This window comes from Tachypleus tridentatus, chromosome 12, assembly GCF_004210375.1.
Source record: "Tachypleus tridentatus isolate NWPU-2018 chromosome 12, ASM421037v1, whole genome shotgun sequence".
NCBI lineage: Eukaryota > Metazoa > Arthropoda > Merostomata > Xiphosura > Limulidae > Tachypleus > Tachypleus tridentatus.
Window position 1 is genome coordinate 130,864,647 of NC_134836.1, and position 20,209 is coordinate 130,884,855.

General features: G+C 31.6%; 1 protein-coding gene across 3 annotated transcripts in view; it reads right to left on the bottom strand.

Moving 5' to 3' along the window:
- Positions 1–20,209, bottom strand: part of LOC143234703 (amyloid beta A4 precursor protein-binding family B member 1-interacting protein-like) — a 63,298-nt gene that overhangs the window by 10,970 nt on the left and 32,119 nt on the right. For 2 of the 3 annotated variants that reach the window (XM_076472259.1, XM_076472261.1), the window contains exons 2-4: positions 10,084–10,192; positions 7,653–8,068; positions 1,651–1,725 (exon numbers count right to left, since the gene is read on the bottom strand). In XM_076472259.1, the coding sequence (XP_076328374.1) occupies positions 1,651–1,725; positions 7,653–8,068; positions 10,084–10,192 (600 nt within the window). Of the gene's footprint in view, positions 1–1,650; positions 1,726–7,652; positions 8,069–9,991; positions 10,193–20,209 lie in introns of all 3 variants that reach the window. The other variant, XM_076472260.1, reaches the window with a different exon arrangement.

A 20,209-nucleotide genomic window follows, 5' to 3' on the forward strand; every position in this document is an offset into this window, starting at 1 on the left:
TAATGCTTTCAAATAAGATTACTTCTATAAATAACAAAATGTGAAGAGTCAATCAACCTGAAACTAATCTCTATCAAAAATAGTTAATCTAACAGACAATAGAAATGTTTAAAAGTAAACATTTGTCAAAAGTAGACAAGCCAGCTCAACATAAGAAAGGTGAACCACCTCTCATAACAAAATGGCAAGTAGACTAGCCAGCTCAACATAAGAAAGGTGAACCACCTCTCATAACAAAATGACAAGTAAACAAGGCAGCTCAACATAAGAAAGGTGAACCACCTCTCATAACAAAATGACAAATAGACAAGTCAGCTCAACATAAGAAAGGTGAACCACCTCTCATAACAAAATGACAAATAGACAAGTCAGCTCAACATAAGAAAGGTGAGCCACCTCTCATAACAAAATGACAAATATACAAGCCAGCTCAACATAAGAAAGGTGAACCACCTCTCATAACAAAATGACAAATATACAAGCCAGCTCAACATAAGAAAGGCGAACCACCTCTCATAGCAAAATGACAAATAGACAAGCCAGCTCAACATAAGAAAGGTGAACCACCTCTCATAACAAAATGACAAGTAGACAAGTCAGCTCAACATAAGAAAGGTGAACCACCTCTCATAACAAAATGACAAGTAGACAAGTCAGCTCAACATAAGAAAGGTGAACCACCTCTCATAACAAAATGACAAATAGACAAGCCAGCTCAACATAAGAAAGGTGAACCACCTCTCATAATAAAATGACAAGTAGACAAGTCAGCTCAACATAAGAAAGGTGAACCACCTCTCATAACAAAATGACAAGTAAACAAGTCAGCTCAACATAAGAAAGGTGAACCACCTCTCATAACAAAATGACAAATAGACAAGTCAGCTCAACATAAGAAAGGTGAACCACCTCTCATAACAAAATGACAAATAGACAAGTCAGCTCAACATAAGAAAGGTGAACCACCTCTCATAACAAAATGACAAATATACAAGTCAGCTCAACATAAGAAAGGTGAACCACCTCTCATAACAAAATGACAAGTAGACAAGCCAGCTCAACATAAGAAAGGTGAACCACCTCTCATGACAAAATGACAAGTAGACAAGTCAGCTCAACATAAGAAAGGTGAACATAATAAAGAGAATGCCAAGTGAAAGATAGAGTAAATAATAAGTTATATAGTATTTGACTGAAATTCTGAGGTAGTGTTAGAACTGAACAAAAATATAAGTGCTGTCAAAGAATACAGAATATGCAGTTACATGAAAACAATATTTAACACTTGTTATTTTACAAGATATGAAAATCTAAGCTATTGAAACAAGTTGTATTTACTATGAAAGTAATTCTTTAATTTAACTTTACATACAAATCTAAGGCCACATCTGATATGACCAAGGAAAGTTTCTAACAACTATCACAACCTTTGGAAACACAGAATTATAGCATTTTCACTAACTTAATATTTTAATAAATCATTTCATTTAAGATACCTGCCAGAGCAATGAAGGCATAGAAGTTAAAGTTTGAATACACAGACTACCTTCTAGTGGTCTCAAATACCACACCATATGTAACACAACATAAAATGATAAATATCATTTAGCTTAAAGTTTATGTCAAAATTACCAACAATCTGAAACTCACTTTTTTAGTATTTGACTCCTGGATGTTTTCTGTGGCAAGCTTGATTCTTTCTGATTTTCTTCGGTGTTGAGCATCCTTCAGATATTATCAATATTTAATAATTGATTATTTTCTATTAGCAAACACAAGAAATATTTCTTCAGATGTCACAAGAAAACAGTTGTAACAAACTGCTGTCAGACATAACATGAAACACTAATATGATACACTTCTCCACATTGTATGTTAATGTATGTTACATGTTAAGGTTATCATGAAACACTAATATGATATACTTCTCCACACTGTATGTTAATGTATGTTACATGTTAAGTTTATCATCAAACACTAATATGATATACTTCTCCACACTGTATGTTAATGTATGTTACATGTTAAGTTTATCATAAAACACTAATATGATATACTTCTCTTCACTGTATATTAATGTATGTTACATGTTAAGTTTATCATAAAACACTAATATGATACACTTCTCCACATTGTATGTTAATGTATGTTACATGTTAAGTTTATCACGAAACACTAATATGATACACTTCTCCACATTGTATGTTAATGTATATTACATGTTAAGTTTATCACGAAACACTAATATGATACACTTCTCCACATTGTATGTTAGTGTATGTTACATGTTAAGTTTATAATGAAACACTAATATGATATACTTCTCTTCACTGTATATTAATGTATGTTACATGTTAAGTTTATCATGAAACACTAATATGATACACTTCTTCACATTGTATGTTAATGTATGTTACATGTTAAGTTTATCACGAAACACTAATATGATACACTTCTCCACATTGTATGTTAATGTATATTACATGTTAAGTTTATCACGAAACACTAATATGATACACTTCTCCACATTGTATGTTAGTGTATGTTACATGTTAAGTTTATCACGAAACACTAATATGATGCACTTCTCCGCATTGTATGTTAATGTATGTTACATGTTAAGTTTATAATGAAACACTAATATGATACACTTCTTCACATTGTATGTTACATGTTAAGTTTATCATGAAACACTAATATGATATACTTCTCCACACTGTATGTTAGTGTATGTTACATGTTAAGTTTATCATGAAACACTAATATGATATACTTCTCCACATTGTATGTTAATGTATGTTACATGTTAAGTTTATCATGAAACACTAATATGATACACTTCTCCACATTGTATGTTAGTGTATGTTACATGTTAAGTTTATAATGAAACACTAATATGATATACTTCTCTTCACTGTATATTAATGTGTGTTACATGTTAAGTTTATCATGAAACACTAATATGATACACTTCTTCACATTGTATGTTAATGTATGTTACATGTTAAGTTTATCACGAAACACTAATATGATACACTTCTCCACATTGTATGTTAATGTATATTACATGTTAAGTTTATCACGAAACACTAATATGATACACTTCTCCACATTGTATGTTAGTGTATGTTACATGTTAAGTTTATCACGAAACACTAATATGATGCACTTCTCCACATTGTATGTTAATGTATGTTACATGTTAAGTTTATAATGAAACACTAATATGATACACTTCTTCACATTGTATGTTACATGTTAAGTTTATCATGAAACACTAATATGATATACTTCTCCACACTGTATGTTAGTGTATGTTACATGTTAAGTTTATCATGAAACACTAATATGATATACTTCTCCACATTGTATGTTAATGTATGTTACATGTTAAGTTTATCATGAAACACTAATATGATACACTTCTCCACATTGTATGTTAGTGTATGTTACATGTTAAGTTTATCACGAAACACTAATATGATACACTTCTTCACATTGTATGTTACATGTTAAGTTTATCATGAAACACTAATATGATACACTTCTCCACACTGTATGTTAATGTATGTTACATGTTAAGTTTATCATGAAACACTAATATGATATACTTCTCCACATTGTATGTTACATGTTAAGTTTATCATGAAACACCAATATGATGTACTTCTCCACACTGTATGTTAATGTATGTTACATGTTAAGTTTATCATGAAACACTAATATGATACACTTCTCCACATTGTATGTTAATGTATGTTACATGTTAAGTTTATCACGAAACACTAATATGATACACTTCTCCACATTGTATGTTAATGTATATTACATGTTAAGTTTATCACGAAACACTAATATGATACACTTCTCCACATTGTATGTTAGTGTATGTTACATGTTAAGTTTATAATGAAACACTAATATGATATACTTCTCTTCACTGTATATTGTTAATGTATGTTACATGTTAAGTTTATCATGAAACACTAATATGATACACTTCTTCACATTGTATGTTAATGTATGTTACATGTTAAGTTTATCACGAAACACTAATATGATACACTTCTCCACATTGTATGTTAATGTATATTACATGTTAAGTTTATCACGAAACACTAATATGATACACTTCTCCACATTGTATGTTAGTGTATGTTACATGTTAAGTTTATCACGAAACACTAATATGATGCACTTCTCCGCATTGTATGTTAATGTATGTTACATGTTAAGTTTATAATGAAACACTAATATGATACACTTCTTCACATTGTATGTTACATGTTAAGTTTATCATGAAACACTAATATGATATACTTCTCCACACTGTATGTTAGTGTATGTTACATGTTAAGTTTATCATGAAACACTAATATGATATACTTCTCCACATTGTATGTTAATGTATGTTACATGTTAAGTTTATCATGAAACACTAATATGATACACTTCTCCACATTGTATGTTAGTGTATGTTACATGTTAAGTTTATAATGAAACACTAATATGATATACTTCTCTTCACTGTATATTAATGTGTGTTACATGTTAAGTTTATCATGAAACACTAATATGATACACTTCTTCACATTGTATGTTAATGTATGTTACATGTTAAGTTTATCACGAAACACTAATATGATACACTTCTCCACATTGTATGTTAATGTATATTACATGTTAAGTTTATCACGAAACACTAATATGATGCACTTCTCCGCATTGTATGTTAATGTATGTTACATGTTAAGTTTATAATGAAACACTAATATGATATACTTCTCTTCACTGTATATTAATGTGTGTTACATGTTAAGTTTATCATGAAACACTAATATGATACACTTCTTCACATTGTATGTTAATGTATGTTACATGTTAAGTTTATCCATGAAACACTAATATGATACACTTCTCCACATTGTATGTTAATGTATATTACATGTTAAGTTTATCACGAAACACTAATATGATACACTTCTCCACATTGTATGTTAAGTGTATGTTACATGTTAAGTTTATCACTAAACACTAATATGATGCACTTCTCCATTGTATGTTAATGTATGTTACATGTTAAGTTTATAATGAAACACTAATATGATACACTTCTTCACATTGTATGTTACATGTTAAGTTTATCATGAAACACTAATATGATATACTTCTCCACACTGTATGTTAGTGTATGTTACATGTTAAGTTTATCATGAAACACTAATATGATATACTTCTCCACATTGTATGTTAATGTATGTTACATGTTAAGTTTATCATGAAACACTAATATGATACACTTCTCCACATTGTATGTTAGTGTATGTTACATGTTAAGTTTATCACGAAACACTAATATGATACACTTCTTCACATTGTATGTTACATGTTAAGTTTATCATGAAACACTAATATGATACACTTCTCCACATTGTATGTTACATGTTAAGTTTATCATGAAACACTAATATGATACACTTCTTCACATTGTATGTTAATGTATGTTACATGTTAAGTTTATCACAAAACACTAATATGATACACTTCTCCACACTGTATGTTAATGTATGTTACATGTTAAGTTTATGACAAAACACTAATATGATACACTTCTCCACATTGTATGTTAATGTATGTTACATGTTAAGTTTATCATAAAACACTAATATGATATACTTCTCCACATTGTATGTTAATGTATGTTACATGTTAAGTTTATCACGAAACACTAATATGATGCACTTCTCCACATTGTATGTTAATGTATGTTACATGTTAAGTTTATCACAAAACTGATATGATACACTTCTTCACATTGTATGTTAATGTATGTTACATGTTTAGTTTATCATGAAACACTAATATGATACACTTCTCCACATTATATGTTAATGTATGTTACATGTTAAGTTTATCATCAAACACTAATATGATACACTTCTCTACATTGTATGTTAATGTATGTTACATGTTAAGTTTATCATAAAACACTAATATGATATACTTCTCTTCACTGTATATTATTGTATGTTACATGTTAAGTTTATCATAAAACACTAATATGATACACTTCTCCACATTGTATGTTAATGTATGTTACATGTTAAGTTTATCACGAAACACTAATATGATACACTTCTCCACATTGTATGTTAATGTATGTTACATGTTACGTTTGTCACAAAACACTAATATGATACACTTCTCTACATTGTATGTTAATGTATGTTACATGTTAAGTTTATCATGAAACACCAATATGATACACTTCTCCACATTGTATGTTAATGTAGTTCTTTATATTCTGATTTCTACTTACCTTGATAAAAAATATTCAGCATTGCATCATTCAACCATATAAACACACATAAGTAATACCTGTGAGGGTACATGAACACTGTCTATAAACAGCATCACATCATTCAACCGTATAAACATACATAAGTAATACCTGTGAGGGTACATGAACACTGTCTATAAACATCATCACATCATTCAACCATATAAACATACATAAGTAATACCTGTGAGGGTACATGAACACTGTCTATAAACAGCATCACTTCATTCAACCATATACCTGTGAGGGTACATGAACACTCTCTTTACACAGCATCACTTCATTCAACCATATACCTGTGAGGGTACATGAACACTATCTATAAACAGCATCACTTCATTCAACCATATAAACACATATAAGTGACACATGTGAGGGTACATGAACACTATCTATACACACCATCACTTCATTCAGCCACATATACACATATAAGTGATAAATGTGAGGGTATATGAACACTCTGTCTATACATAGCAGCACATCATTCAACCATATAAACACATACACTGCTGGCCAAAATCTTAAGGCCAATGAGCATAAAGAAAAAAATATGCATTTTGTGTTGTTAAATTCCACTAAATATTTGAGTAGAGCTTGAAAGATTAAAATAAGAAAAGGGAAAATAAAATAAAAAACTTTTTTAAGCATTTAATAGGGAAAATGTGAACACTATGAAATTAGCCTAAATACTAGCTGGTCAAAGTTTATGTCCCTACCCAAAAGAAGTCCTAAACAGTCTCAGCAGTGAGTTCCATATCCCTCAGGATTTTTTAAGAAATTTGCAACAGCAGTTTTACTATGCCCAATCTCACCAGCGATGGCAAGTTGAGAGAAACCTTGCTTTTGCAGCTCAACAATTCTGCCACATTCAAACTCTGCCAACTTTTTAGCCTTTGCCATGTTTTTACCCAATGTAACACAGGAGATGTCAGTGGAAGATGTTGACAATGCTATTGATTAAACAGAAATGACTAAATTTTGTTACATGTTTACCAATTAATGCTTCGTTTCAGTATGGTCTTAAACTTTTGACCAGCTAGTATTTAGGCTAATTTCATAGTGTTCACATTTTGTCTATTAAATGCTAAAAATGTTTTTTATTTTTATGTTCCCTTTTATTATTTTCATCTTTCAAAGCTCTACTCAAATAAGAGGTTGGGTCTAACAAAACAAAATGCATATTTTTTTCTTTATGTTTACTGGCCTTAAGATTTTGGCCAGCAGTGTGTAAGTGATACAATGAGGGTATATGAACAATGTTTATACACAGCATCACTTCAATCAACCACAAAACACATACAAGTGATACCTGTGAGGGTACATGAACACTCTGTCCATACATAGCATCACTTCTGATGGCCCCACCTCCTGAAGAAGCTGAAGATCCTGAGGACAACATTGAAACATTATCAGAAAAGGCTGAATCATTATCTGGGCTGTCAGTTCTGAGCTTAAACTCCTGTTTTTGAACTTGTCTCCCTTCATCCCTTTCCAATATATCTTCTTGAGTCTCAAACTTGGATCCCACAGAACTGTAATGATGAGAGAGATGATGTACAGCACCATGACATTCTGGAGTCACTCCAGTAGCATGGTTTGATACTCTCAAGCTTTCGGCCACTCCTGAAACACTTCTGGCATGACCTCTAGGCATTTCTTTGTTAAAAGTGGATCCAAGGGCACAAAGGTCTCCTAATATTGCATCAAGCTGTCCATCCTGGCTAGCTGGACAGTAAGTAAGTACAAAAAGAAATAATTAGATGGTTATTTTTTAAAGAATAAAATATCTTGTGAAATAGAAAAATATTGTTAAATGTATCATTTCTAAATATGGAGATTATGTCAAAAAATAACTTTAAACAGATTACAATGGGCTGAAACTAACAGTAAAACAGCTTTAAAATATAACCATGATGTTAAAATGTAACTTTAAACAGATTACAATGGGCTGAAACTAACAGTAAAACACCTTTAAAATATAACCATGATGTTAAAAAGTAACTTTAAACAGATTACAATGAGCTGAAACTAACAGTAAAACAGCTTTAAAATATAACCATGATGTTAAAATGTAACTTTAAACAGATTACAATGGGCTGAAACTAACAGTAAAACACCTTTAAAATATAACCATGATGTTAAAAAGTAACTTTAAACAGATTACAATGAGCTGAAACTAACAGTAAAACAGCTTTAAAATATAACCATGATGTTAAAATGTAACTTTAAACAGATTACAATGGGCTGAAACTAACAGTAAAACACCTTTAAAATATACTCTTCAAAAAAAGAAACGTAAAAGGGATATTTTTGTTATTTTAAAGAAAAATATATGTAATAACGTTACAAGGTCAGAGTATGTGATGTTACACGTGTTAAGGCACTGATTGTCAGACCAAAATGACAATAAAAGTTGTACACTTTGAAAACGGAGGAAAACATCGGATTTTTCGCCAAAATGCATTCGTGTCCAATAAATTTGTTTGAGATCTGCATGTTCTGCAAGTGCAACATGTGCAAAATCCCTATAAAAGAGACAGGTTCTCGGTTTCCATAGCTCAGTGTTAAGCCACCGACATACAATACAGTTACGCCAAGACTGACTGAAGCACAACGCAACAACGCCATTGGTCGCTTGGAAGCAGGCGAATCTCGATCAGATGTTGCCAGAGCTGTGAATGTCCACCCAAGCACCATCACAAGGCTATGGAATCGTCACCAACAACATGGATCAACTTGTGACCGTCCACGATCTGGCAGACCTCGTGTGACCACGCCCGCACAAGATCGCTACATCTGGTTATGTCACCTTCGAGATAGGATGACTACTGCGACGTCTACTGCCTCAACCATACCAGGGCTGCGTAGGATTTCCGATCATACCGTACGCAACCGTTGACGAGATTCTTAGGCCCCATGTGCAACCCATCATGGTGAACGTCAACGACGTTTTTCAACATGACAACGCCCGTCCTCACGCAGCCCGACTCACCACTGTCTTCTTGAGACACCACAACATCAACGTTCTTCCCTGGCCCTCCAGATCACCAGATTTTAAACCCCATTGAACATCTTTGAGACGAGTTGAACCGATGTCTGCGACAGCGACAACCTCAACCGCAGACTCTACCTCAGCTTGCAGCAGCTTTGCAGGCTGAGTGGACAGCCATTCCACAGGATGTGATTCGTCATCTCATCGCTTCCATGGGCAGGAGATGCCAAGCAGTTATTGATGCTCATGGGGGCATACTCATTATTGACGTTGAGTGACGTTAAACGTCAACTAGTGAGCGTGGACTTTGCCTTTACAGACTCTGGATGTTCAGCAGTGAATGTGCAAAGTTTCACACATGTCATACAGAACTACCCGGAATAAACTTGTTAACAATATGTCTCAAATTTTGCCTTTTGAGTTTCTTTTTTTGAAGAGTATATAATCATGAGGTCAAAAAATAACTTTAAACAGATTACAATGGGCTGAAACTAACAGTAAAACAGCTTTAAAATATAACCATGATGTTAAAAAGTAACTTTAAACAGATTACAATGGGCTGAAACTAACAGTAAAACAGCTTTAAAATATAACCATGATGTTAAAAACCAATAAAGTGATAAGAATTATCAATACAAATCAAACAAACCACACACAGGACAATAAACTGTTCTCTCTTCCACTTATACTTCTCACGATCATCGACTATTTAAAACCAGATGTCACACATAGTCCAGTCTAAACTTACATTCTAAGTTGGCCATAGACAATCTGTAACTGTCCATACATGGGGAAGGTTTTGGAATATTCTGTTTTGCTGCACCTGCTGTCTTATGACTTGATTCATTATCCACACCCTGATAAGATGTAAAAAAATTATGTTTTTGCAATGGACTTTTTGTAAGCAGAGTTCTCCAAGTATCTAAATCAAATGAAATTTTAGCTAAAACCATCCATCCATATGAAAACATCCACAAAGCAAAATTCAATTTAGTTAAAAGCAGCAGAACACGTCCACAAAGTAACAGGAGATTCTATTAGGATATTTTACACAGAGTAATATTATCCTCTTATTAATGGTCATGAGAAAAAGACATTATTAATTCACAATTATAAAGACTGTATTCATTTGTTTTTGATGTAATGAGAGACTGCCAATGTTAGTGGATTCTTTATTTAAATTGCATGTTCTTCTTCTAGACTGACTAAATCCAACTTTCCTTGTTTCAAAAGACACACTGTATTTATATAGAACAATTAAAACTACCCACAAGACTGATTGTTAAACTCAAACATCACCAAGGCCTTGAGATATCACCTGAATAACAGCTGAAGGATACATTCTTGACAATGTACAACATTACAGCAATACTTACCACAGAGAAAACAAGTATTATCACTTTAAGACTAACAAAAACAAAACAAAACAAAGACAGCTACAACAAATTCAATTTAATAGTTTCTGGACCACAAGTTAGGTGAAATTTTCATACATACATAATAATGGATAAATTAAAAATAGATACTATATTATTACAAGAAGACAGAGACACATGTCTACATCCCTTGTGTTACATGATAAAGTACATAACCAAAATAAATACTATATTATTACAAGAAGACAAAAAGACACATGTCTACATCCCTTGTGTTACATGATGAAGTACATAAATAAAATAGATACTATATTATTACAAGACAGAGACACATGTCTACATCCCTTGTGTTACATGATGAAGTACATAAATAAAATAAATACTATATTATTACAAGAAGACAGAGACACATGTCTACATCCCTTGTGTTACATGATGAAGTACATAAACAAAATAAATACTATATTATTACAAGAAGACAGAGACACATGTCTACATCCCTTGTGTTACATGATGAAGTACATAACCAAAATAAATACTATATTATTACAAGAAGACAAAAAGACACATGTCTACATCCCTTGTGTTACATGATGAAGTACATAAACAAAATAAATACTATATTATTACAAGAAGACAAAGAGACACATGTATATATCCCTTGTGTTATATGATGAAGTACATAAACAAAATAAATACTATATTATTACAAGAAGACAGAGAGACACATGTATACATCCCTTGTGTTACATGATGAAGTACATAAACAAAATAAATACTATATTATTACAAGAAGACAAAGAGACACATGTATACATCCCTTGTGTTACATGATGAAGTACATGAACAAAATAAATACTATATTATTACAAGAGACAAAGAGACACATGTCTACATCCCTTGTGTTACATGATGAAGTACATAAACAAAATAAATACTATATTATTACAAGAAGACAAAAGAGACACATGTATACATCCCTTGTGTTACATGATGAAGTACATAAACAAAATAAATACTATATTATTACAAGAAGACAAAGAGACACATGTCTACATCCCTTGTGTTACATGATGAAGTACATAAACAAAATAGATACTATATTATTACAAGAAGACAGACAGACACATGTCTACATCCCTTGTGTTACATGATGAAGTACATAAATAAAATAGATACTATATTTTTACAAGAAGACAAAAAGACACATGTATACATCCCTTGTGTTACATGATGAAGTACATAAACAAAATAAATACTATAGTATTACAAGAAGACAAAGAGGCACATGTATACATCCCTTGTGTTACATGATGAAGTACATAAACAAAATAAATACTATATTATTACAAGAAGACAGAGAGACACATGTATACATCCCTTGTGTTACATGATGAAGTACATAAACAAAATAAATACTATATTATTACAAGAAGACAAAGATACACATGTATACATCCCTTGTGTTACATGATGAAGTACATAACCAAAATAAATACTATATTATTACAAGAAGACAAAGAGACATGTATACATCCCTTGTGTTACATGATGAAGTACATAAACAAAATAAATACTATATTATTACAAGAAGACAAAGAGACACATGTATACATCCCTTGTGTTACATGATGAAGTACATAAACAAAATAAATACTATATTATCACAAGAGGACAAAGAGACACATGTATACATCCCTTGTGTTACATGATGAAGTACATAAACAAAATAAATACTATATTTTTACAAGAAGACAAAGATACACATGTATACATCCCTTGTGTTACATGATGAAGTACATAAACAAAATAAATACTATATTATTACAAGAAGACAAAGAGACACATGTCTACATCCCTTGTGTTACATGATGAAGTACATAAACAAAATAAATACTATATTATTACAAGAAGACAAAGAGACACATGTCTACATCCCTTGTGTTACATGATGAAGTACATAAACAAAATAAATACTATATTATTACAAGAAGACAAAGAGACACATGTCTACATCCCTTGTGTTACATGATGAAGTACATAAACAAAATAAATACTATATTATTACAAGAAGACAAAGAGACACATGTATACATCCCTTGTGTTACATGATGAAGTACATAAACAAAATAAATACTATATTATTACAAGAAGACAAAGAGACACATGTCTACATCCCTTGTGTTACATGATGAAGTACATAAACAAAATAAATACTATATTATTACAAGAAGACAAAGAGACACATGTATACATCCCTTGTGTTACATGATGAAGCACATAAAAAATCACCACACTTGGATATACTTTGATCAAAATGATATTCTGTTACTTGTAGTTTTTTCTTGAAAGGAAGAATGTGTTATCAGAATCTGTTGTATACTCTCTAACGGCTTTATTACTCAACTATATGAAATGATGTTATATAATCTATTTGACTCACAGTATCTTGAAGCATGAAACAATCAAACAACATAAATAAGGAGACAAGTAATTGGTTTAGTTATGATAGGTAGCTACTTTCAACATAGAGAGAGGTCTCTTAGTTGTTGATTGTTTATATTAATGACCTGAACAGCTCTTGAGTAATACCCCGTCAACCATAATTCTTTTATTTAAAACATCCTTAACAATCTTGGTAAATATGAAAAACAAAGAGAAGTAATTCAGGACTATTGTTGTTAGACCATAAAGCTATAGATTATAGTAATTCAGGACTATTGTTGTTAGACCATAAAGCTATAGATTATAGTAATTCAGGACTACTGTTAGACCATAAAGCTATAGGTTATAGTAATTCAGGACTATTGTTGTTAGACCATAAAGCTATAGATTATAGTAATTCAGGACTATTGTTGCTAAACCATAAAGCTATAGATTATAGTAATTCAGGACTATTGTTGCTAAACCATAAAGCTATAGATTATAGTAATTCAGGACTATTGTTGCTAAACCATAAAGCTATAGATTATAGTAATTCAGGACTATTGTTGCTAAACCATAAAGCTATAGATTATAGTAATTCAGGACTATTGTTGTTAGATCATAAAGCTATAGATTACAATTTTAGATACTACAGTTGTTAGACCAATTAGCTATAGATTACAATTTTAGATACTACAGTTGTTAGACCAATTAGCTATAGATTACAATTTTAGATACTACAGTTGTTAGACCAATTAGCTATAGATTACAATTTTAGATACTACAGTTGTTAGACCAATTAGCTATAGATTACAATTTTAGATACTACAGTTGTTAGACCATTCAGCTATAGATTACAATATTAGATACTACAATTGTTAGACCATTCAGCTATAGATTACAATATTAGATACTACAGTTGTTAGACCATTCAGCTATAGATTACAATATTAGATACTACAGTTGTTAGACCATTCAGCTATAGATTAACATATTAGCTACTACTGTTGTTTGACCATTCAGCTATAGAATAAAATAATAGGTACTATTGTTGTTAGACCATTCAGCTATAGATTAACATATTAGGTACTACTGTTGTAAGACCATTCAGCTATAGAATAAAATAATAGGTACTATTGTTGTTAGACCATTCAGCTATAGATTAACATATTAGGTACTACTGTTGTTAGACCATTCAGCTATAGATTAACATATTAGGTACTACCGTTGTTAGGCCATTCAGCTATAGGTGAAAATATTAGGTACAGTTGTTAGATCAATCAGTTATAGGTTACAAAAGAAAGGCTAGTTAGTAAGTTATGACTGTTGTTAAAATGTGTAGTTAGGCTTATCAATCAATTTTTGTTGAGCTAACATGTGGTATTTTAACCATAGAAATTATTTGTTTTATCATCAATTGGTTTATAATTTGCATTTTTCTCAACAATTTTCTCCAATAATCCACAGCATCACCAAAAACAAAAACTATTACAATAATATGAACATGTAATGTTGAAGTTCTTTTTTATTTCATATTATTCACTAATATTACTTATTCAGTCTTGCACCAACAGCTACTCAACTGTTCTTCATTTGTTATATACAACTTAATAAGATAGATGTTTTATCCACTATTATTTCAAATACAACCAACGTAAAAATATCCTTTCATTGCAACACAGTATGCTTGTTGAAAATAAAATTAGCTTCAGGTATCTCACATCAGTATATATTTTGCTTCTTCATGTCCAATTTTGCCAGAAAGACTGTGGTAATCACCCCTTGGTCTGCGCTTCGAAATTACTAAGCTGTCTACAGATAGACTTGGTTTATCACTGAGCAGCAGTTGGGCAAAAAACCTCTTAATTCAGTGGACTCCTTATCGGATTAATTGCATCTCCCAACCACATGTCAAGCACATTTCACTCAATTTATTAAGTGCGAGGTATTATGGCTTTTATATACTACAGCGAAACTGTCTAATGTTGTCGATCAATGTTCAAGAATTGTATTAAAAACAAATTTTACATTTTCGAAACATTTGAAACATTTTGTTAACACTGTAAATAGTGCTTATGAAGAAAGAAAGAAAAATACGGTTGTAATTTTGAGATGTCCGAATTCTGAAATGTCAAAAAATGAATTTTCTTATATTGGGAAAATACTTTTGAAATACAATTATTTTCTCAAAATTATATTTAAAACTAGCATAAATTAAACTGTAAGAGGAAATATTAGCTACTACTATTGTTAGACCATTCAGCTATAGATGAAAATATTAGGTACTGTTGTTGTTAGACCATAAACTATTATAAACTGCGTTAATAATAAAATTAATTATTAGTCCCAACACGTTAGTAACACGTTAAAATTGAAATGAAAACACATTTACAAATATGGACTACAGAAACAACTAAAATACTTAAATAGTTAGGCCTAATAACTTCGTATATCGTGTCAATTTAAAAGATTGAGGAATAACAAACCTAGATATAATTGTGCCAAATTGTCGCTAACAGTGTGACATCACTTACATAAATATATTCCGAGTCATTCTTCTGTCAAACTATCTTTATTTTCAAAATTAAAGTTCTGTGAATAATGTTTATTAATGCACTCACTCATGTTAGTTTTTTCAATCGTATATTAAACAGAACAATCCTGTTCTGTGTTATGAATGTCCACTGGTGTGGTAGTGAATTTTAAAAATACAAATATATAACGAATTCTTCACAGTGAATATCGAATAGCACTTCGTATAATTATAATACAAATACAATAAATAAAAAATTAGTGTGCTGAAAATGTTAAATTTGTTCAAAATGTTTTAATGAGTAAAACCACAAACATTACTAAGACAAGTATATATAATATTGTTATGGTAACCATGTGGCTTAACTTATTAAACCGACAAATAGCTAAGTAGCAGTAATAATAAAGGGCGCGTTTTAATGTTTTATAATTGGCAATGAATGATAAGTTAACAGCTCAGTTTGTAACATTTGGCTTGAGTTAAGAGATGATATCTACATCACAAAGTTGTTGTTTTGTAGTGTCTGTTTAAAAGTGTACATTATTCACAGATATCATAACAGATATTCCAACACCACATTTACTTCTACAATGAATAAGACAGGTTTGTAAATACTGACTCAAATTACATTAGCTTAATAGCATTGATTAACCCTAAAATAAAGTAATTACCTTATTACAAACGTTTCAAAGTTATTGAATATGTATATTTAACTGCATTTTTATTATATAAAATATGCATCGTACTTACTTCAACAAACCATTTCAGCATCATACATTCTTCGATTTGTTTGGTAATGTCTTACAACAGTAATAGTGAACCATATTTTATATATAAAATGTAATTGTATTCTTTAATAGATTGTTTAGGCACAGTATTCATGATGAAACTTAATAAATGTTCTATACACTTGTGTCTCCACAACAGGCAGTTGCCGTCCATTCTACAAAGTTTCAAAATATAATTGTATTTGATATTTCTACAATTTTAAGGATGTGAGTATTTCTAAAACTTGCTTCCTTTGTTGCTTAAAATAAATATTCCTGGATCTCGGGAATGGCCTCAATTTTGTTTTTCAGCTGAAAACTTTTAGTTCATAGCTTCATCTACTGACTGATTTGAGATCTTATTACAGCCGCGGCTATTGTTGTTGTTTTTATCGCTATTCAGAAAACTACATTCAGGGTCAATTTCACTGCACTAATACTCTGTAAGAACACTTTTCATACTTTATGATTACAGTAGTAACCAGCTATATAAACAAGAGGAAATCTTCAATAGCCGCAGGTCTTGACATTCTTTTAGACAGGATTAGAATATATTAATTTGTGAGAACTTGAGCATTTTTAAATAGATCAATGGAAAGGGTTTGATCTCCAGAGTCCAAAACTGTACTTAAATTAGATCTTAAACCGGTCAATTGATAATGAAGCTACCAGATAAAGGTTTGTACTTGAAAATAAATAAATAAAAAATAAAAACCCTTAAGCCTTTTTATGAGCCGCTATGCTGCGGCTAAAAACCCGCAAAAACTGACGGCTTTACCGGTGACCAAGGGTTACACCTTTTCAAACTGAAGTTAAATTTACCTCGATTCGGTTAGGTATCATGGTTATTGTTTGATTGATTTATTGTTTTGAATTTTGCGCAAAGATACACGAGGGCTTAGCCGTCCCTCATTTTACACTGTAATACTAAAGGGAAAGCAACTAGTTATCACCACCCACTGCCAACTCTTGGGCTACTATATTACCAACAAATAATGGGATTGATCGTCACATGATAACGCTCCCACGACAGAAAAGGTAAGAATGTTTGGTGTGAAGGGGATTCGAACCTGTGACTCTCCGATTATGAATCGAGTGCCTTAACCACCTGGCTATGGCGGGCCCGCTGTTAATACTAATAATATTCTTGGTAAAAATCGACTCATATTGTTGAAACGCATGCTATTATTTTTCCCATTTGGTGGGATATTTCAAGAATACTTTGTATTGTGTCCACATAAATTATTTTTTTCCTCAACGTTTCCTACAAACTACCAACACAATCACTTATATTTAATTAAACACACATTTGTAGGTCTAAGTTCAAAAATAATATTTTAATATTCAAAATACATTTACGTGTTAAAGATGCTATAATGTAAAAGTTAGCTTACTTGTTCACGGCTAATGAAGTTACCGATCATGAACTATTACTATATATAATTAATACCGATATGATTACTTCTCAAACGTACAGCCGTAAATCTACGGAATTACAATGCTAAAATCAGGGGTTCGATTCCCCTTGGTGGACTCAGCAGATAGCCCGATGTGGCTTTACTATAAGAAAACACACACACACATCCAGTATTTATAACTATTGTACTAAATATGAATGTACTTACTGGATCAGGCATCTCCTAGCTAATATCTACAGTAAAGCACTGAAAATATAGCTTCAAACAATATCTGTGGTTTCCTTTCAATAAATAACAAGTTCTTGTATTTGTGTGCATTAAATACGAGTTTCCTTTCAGTGGCTCATGAGTAATTATAGTAGTTCATAACAATGATCTCATAAGAACAGAACGTTTTTGAGTAACTGGAATATTTTGCTTTTCGTACTCGCTGAATTTAAAAGATTAGTCATAACAGTAGCTTTCAAACGAACATATTTCAACATGAAGTCATTTTTAGGAACTAAAAGAACATCTAAACAGACTCAAAAAACAAAAAGGTCCGTTGTTCGCTGTGACTCTTACACTTCCTATGAGTATATCTTCCTATAATAAATACAATATGGCGTCATTTGTTCAATTGTACCACAAACACAAATCAATACAAAAATTTATACTTTGGGTATTCAGTATTCAGACAATTTGAAAGATAATTGTGGTATGTGTAACCACTACTTCTTTATAATAGAACATAACAGTGCTCTCAACAAGAATACTAGGACTGTACACGATGATCTGATATTTCACTAGGACTGTACATGATGATCTGATATTTCACTAGGACTGTACACGATGATCTGATATTTCACTAGGACTGTACACGATGATCTGATATTTCACTAGGACTGTACACGATGATCTGATATTTCACTAGGACTGTACACGATGATCTGATATTTCACTAGGACTGTACACGATGATCTGATATTTCACTAGGACTGTACTGATGATCTGATCATATTTCACTAGGACTGTACAGGATGATCTGATCATATTTCACTAGGACTGTAGAGGATGATCTGATCATATTTCACTAGGACTGTACACGATGATCTGATCATATTTCACTAGGACTGTACACGATGATCTGATCATATTTCACTAGGACTGTACACGATGATCTGATCATATTTCACTAGGACTGTACACGATGATCTGATCATATTTCACTAGGACTGTACAGGATGATCTGATCATATTTCACTAGGACTGTACAGGATGATCTGATCATATTTCACTAGAACTGTACAGGATGATCTGATCATATTTCACTAGAACTGTACAGGATGATCTGATCATATTTCACTAGAACTGTACATCATGATCTGATCATATTTCACTAGAACTGTACATCATGATCTGATCATATTTCACTAGGACTGTACATGATGATCTGATCATATTTCACTAGGACTGTACATGATGATCTGATCATATTTCACTAGGACTGTACATGATGATCTGATCATATTTCACTAGGACTGTACATGATGATCTGATCATATTTCACTAGAACTGTACATCATGATCTGATCATATTTCACTAGGACTGTACATGATGATCTGATCATATTTCACTAGGACTGTACATGATGATCTGATCATATTTCACTAGGACTGTACATGATGATCTGATCATATTTCACTAGGACTGTACAGGATGATCTGATCATATTTCACTAGGACTGTACACGATGATCTGATCATATTTCACTAGGACTGTACAGGATGATCTGATCATATTTCACTAGGACTGTACACGATGATCTGATCATATTTCACTAGGACTGTACACGATGATCTGATCATATTTCACTAGGACTGTACACGATGATCTGATCATATTTCACTAGGACTGTACAGGATGATCTGATCATATTTCACTAGGACTGTACAGGATGATCTGATCATATTTCACTAGAACTGTACAGGATGATCTGATCATATTTCACTAGAACTGTACATCATGATCTGATCATATTTCACTAGAACTGTACATCATGATCTGATCATATTTCACTAGGACTGTACATGATGATCTGATCATATTTCACTAGGACTGTACATGATGATCTGATCATATTTCACTAGGACTGTACATGATGATCTGATCATATTTCACTAGGACTGTACATGATGATCTGATCATATTTCACTAGGACTGTACATGATGATCTGATCATATTTCACTAGGACTGTACATGATGATCTGATCATATTTCACTAGGACTGTACATGATGATCTGATCATATTTCACTAGGACTGTACATGATGATCTGATCATATTTCACTAGAACTGTACATCATGATCTGATC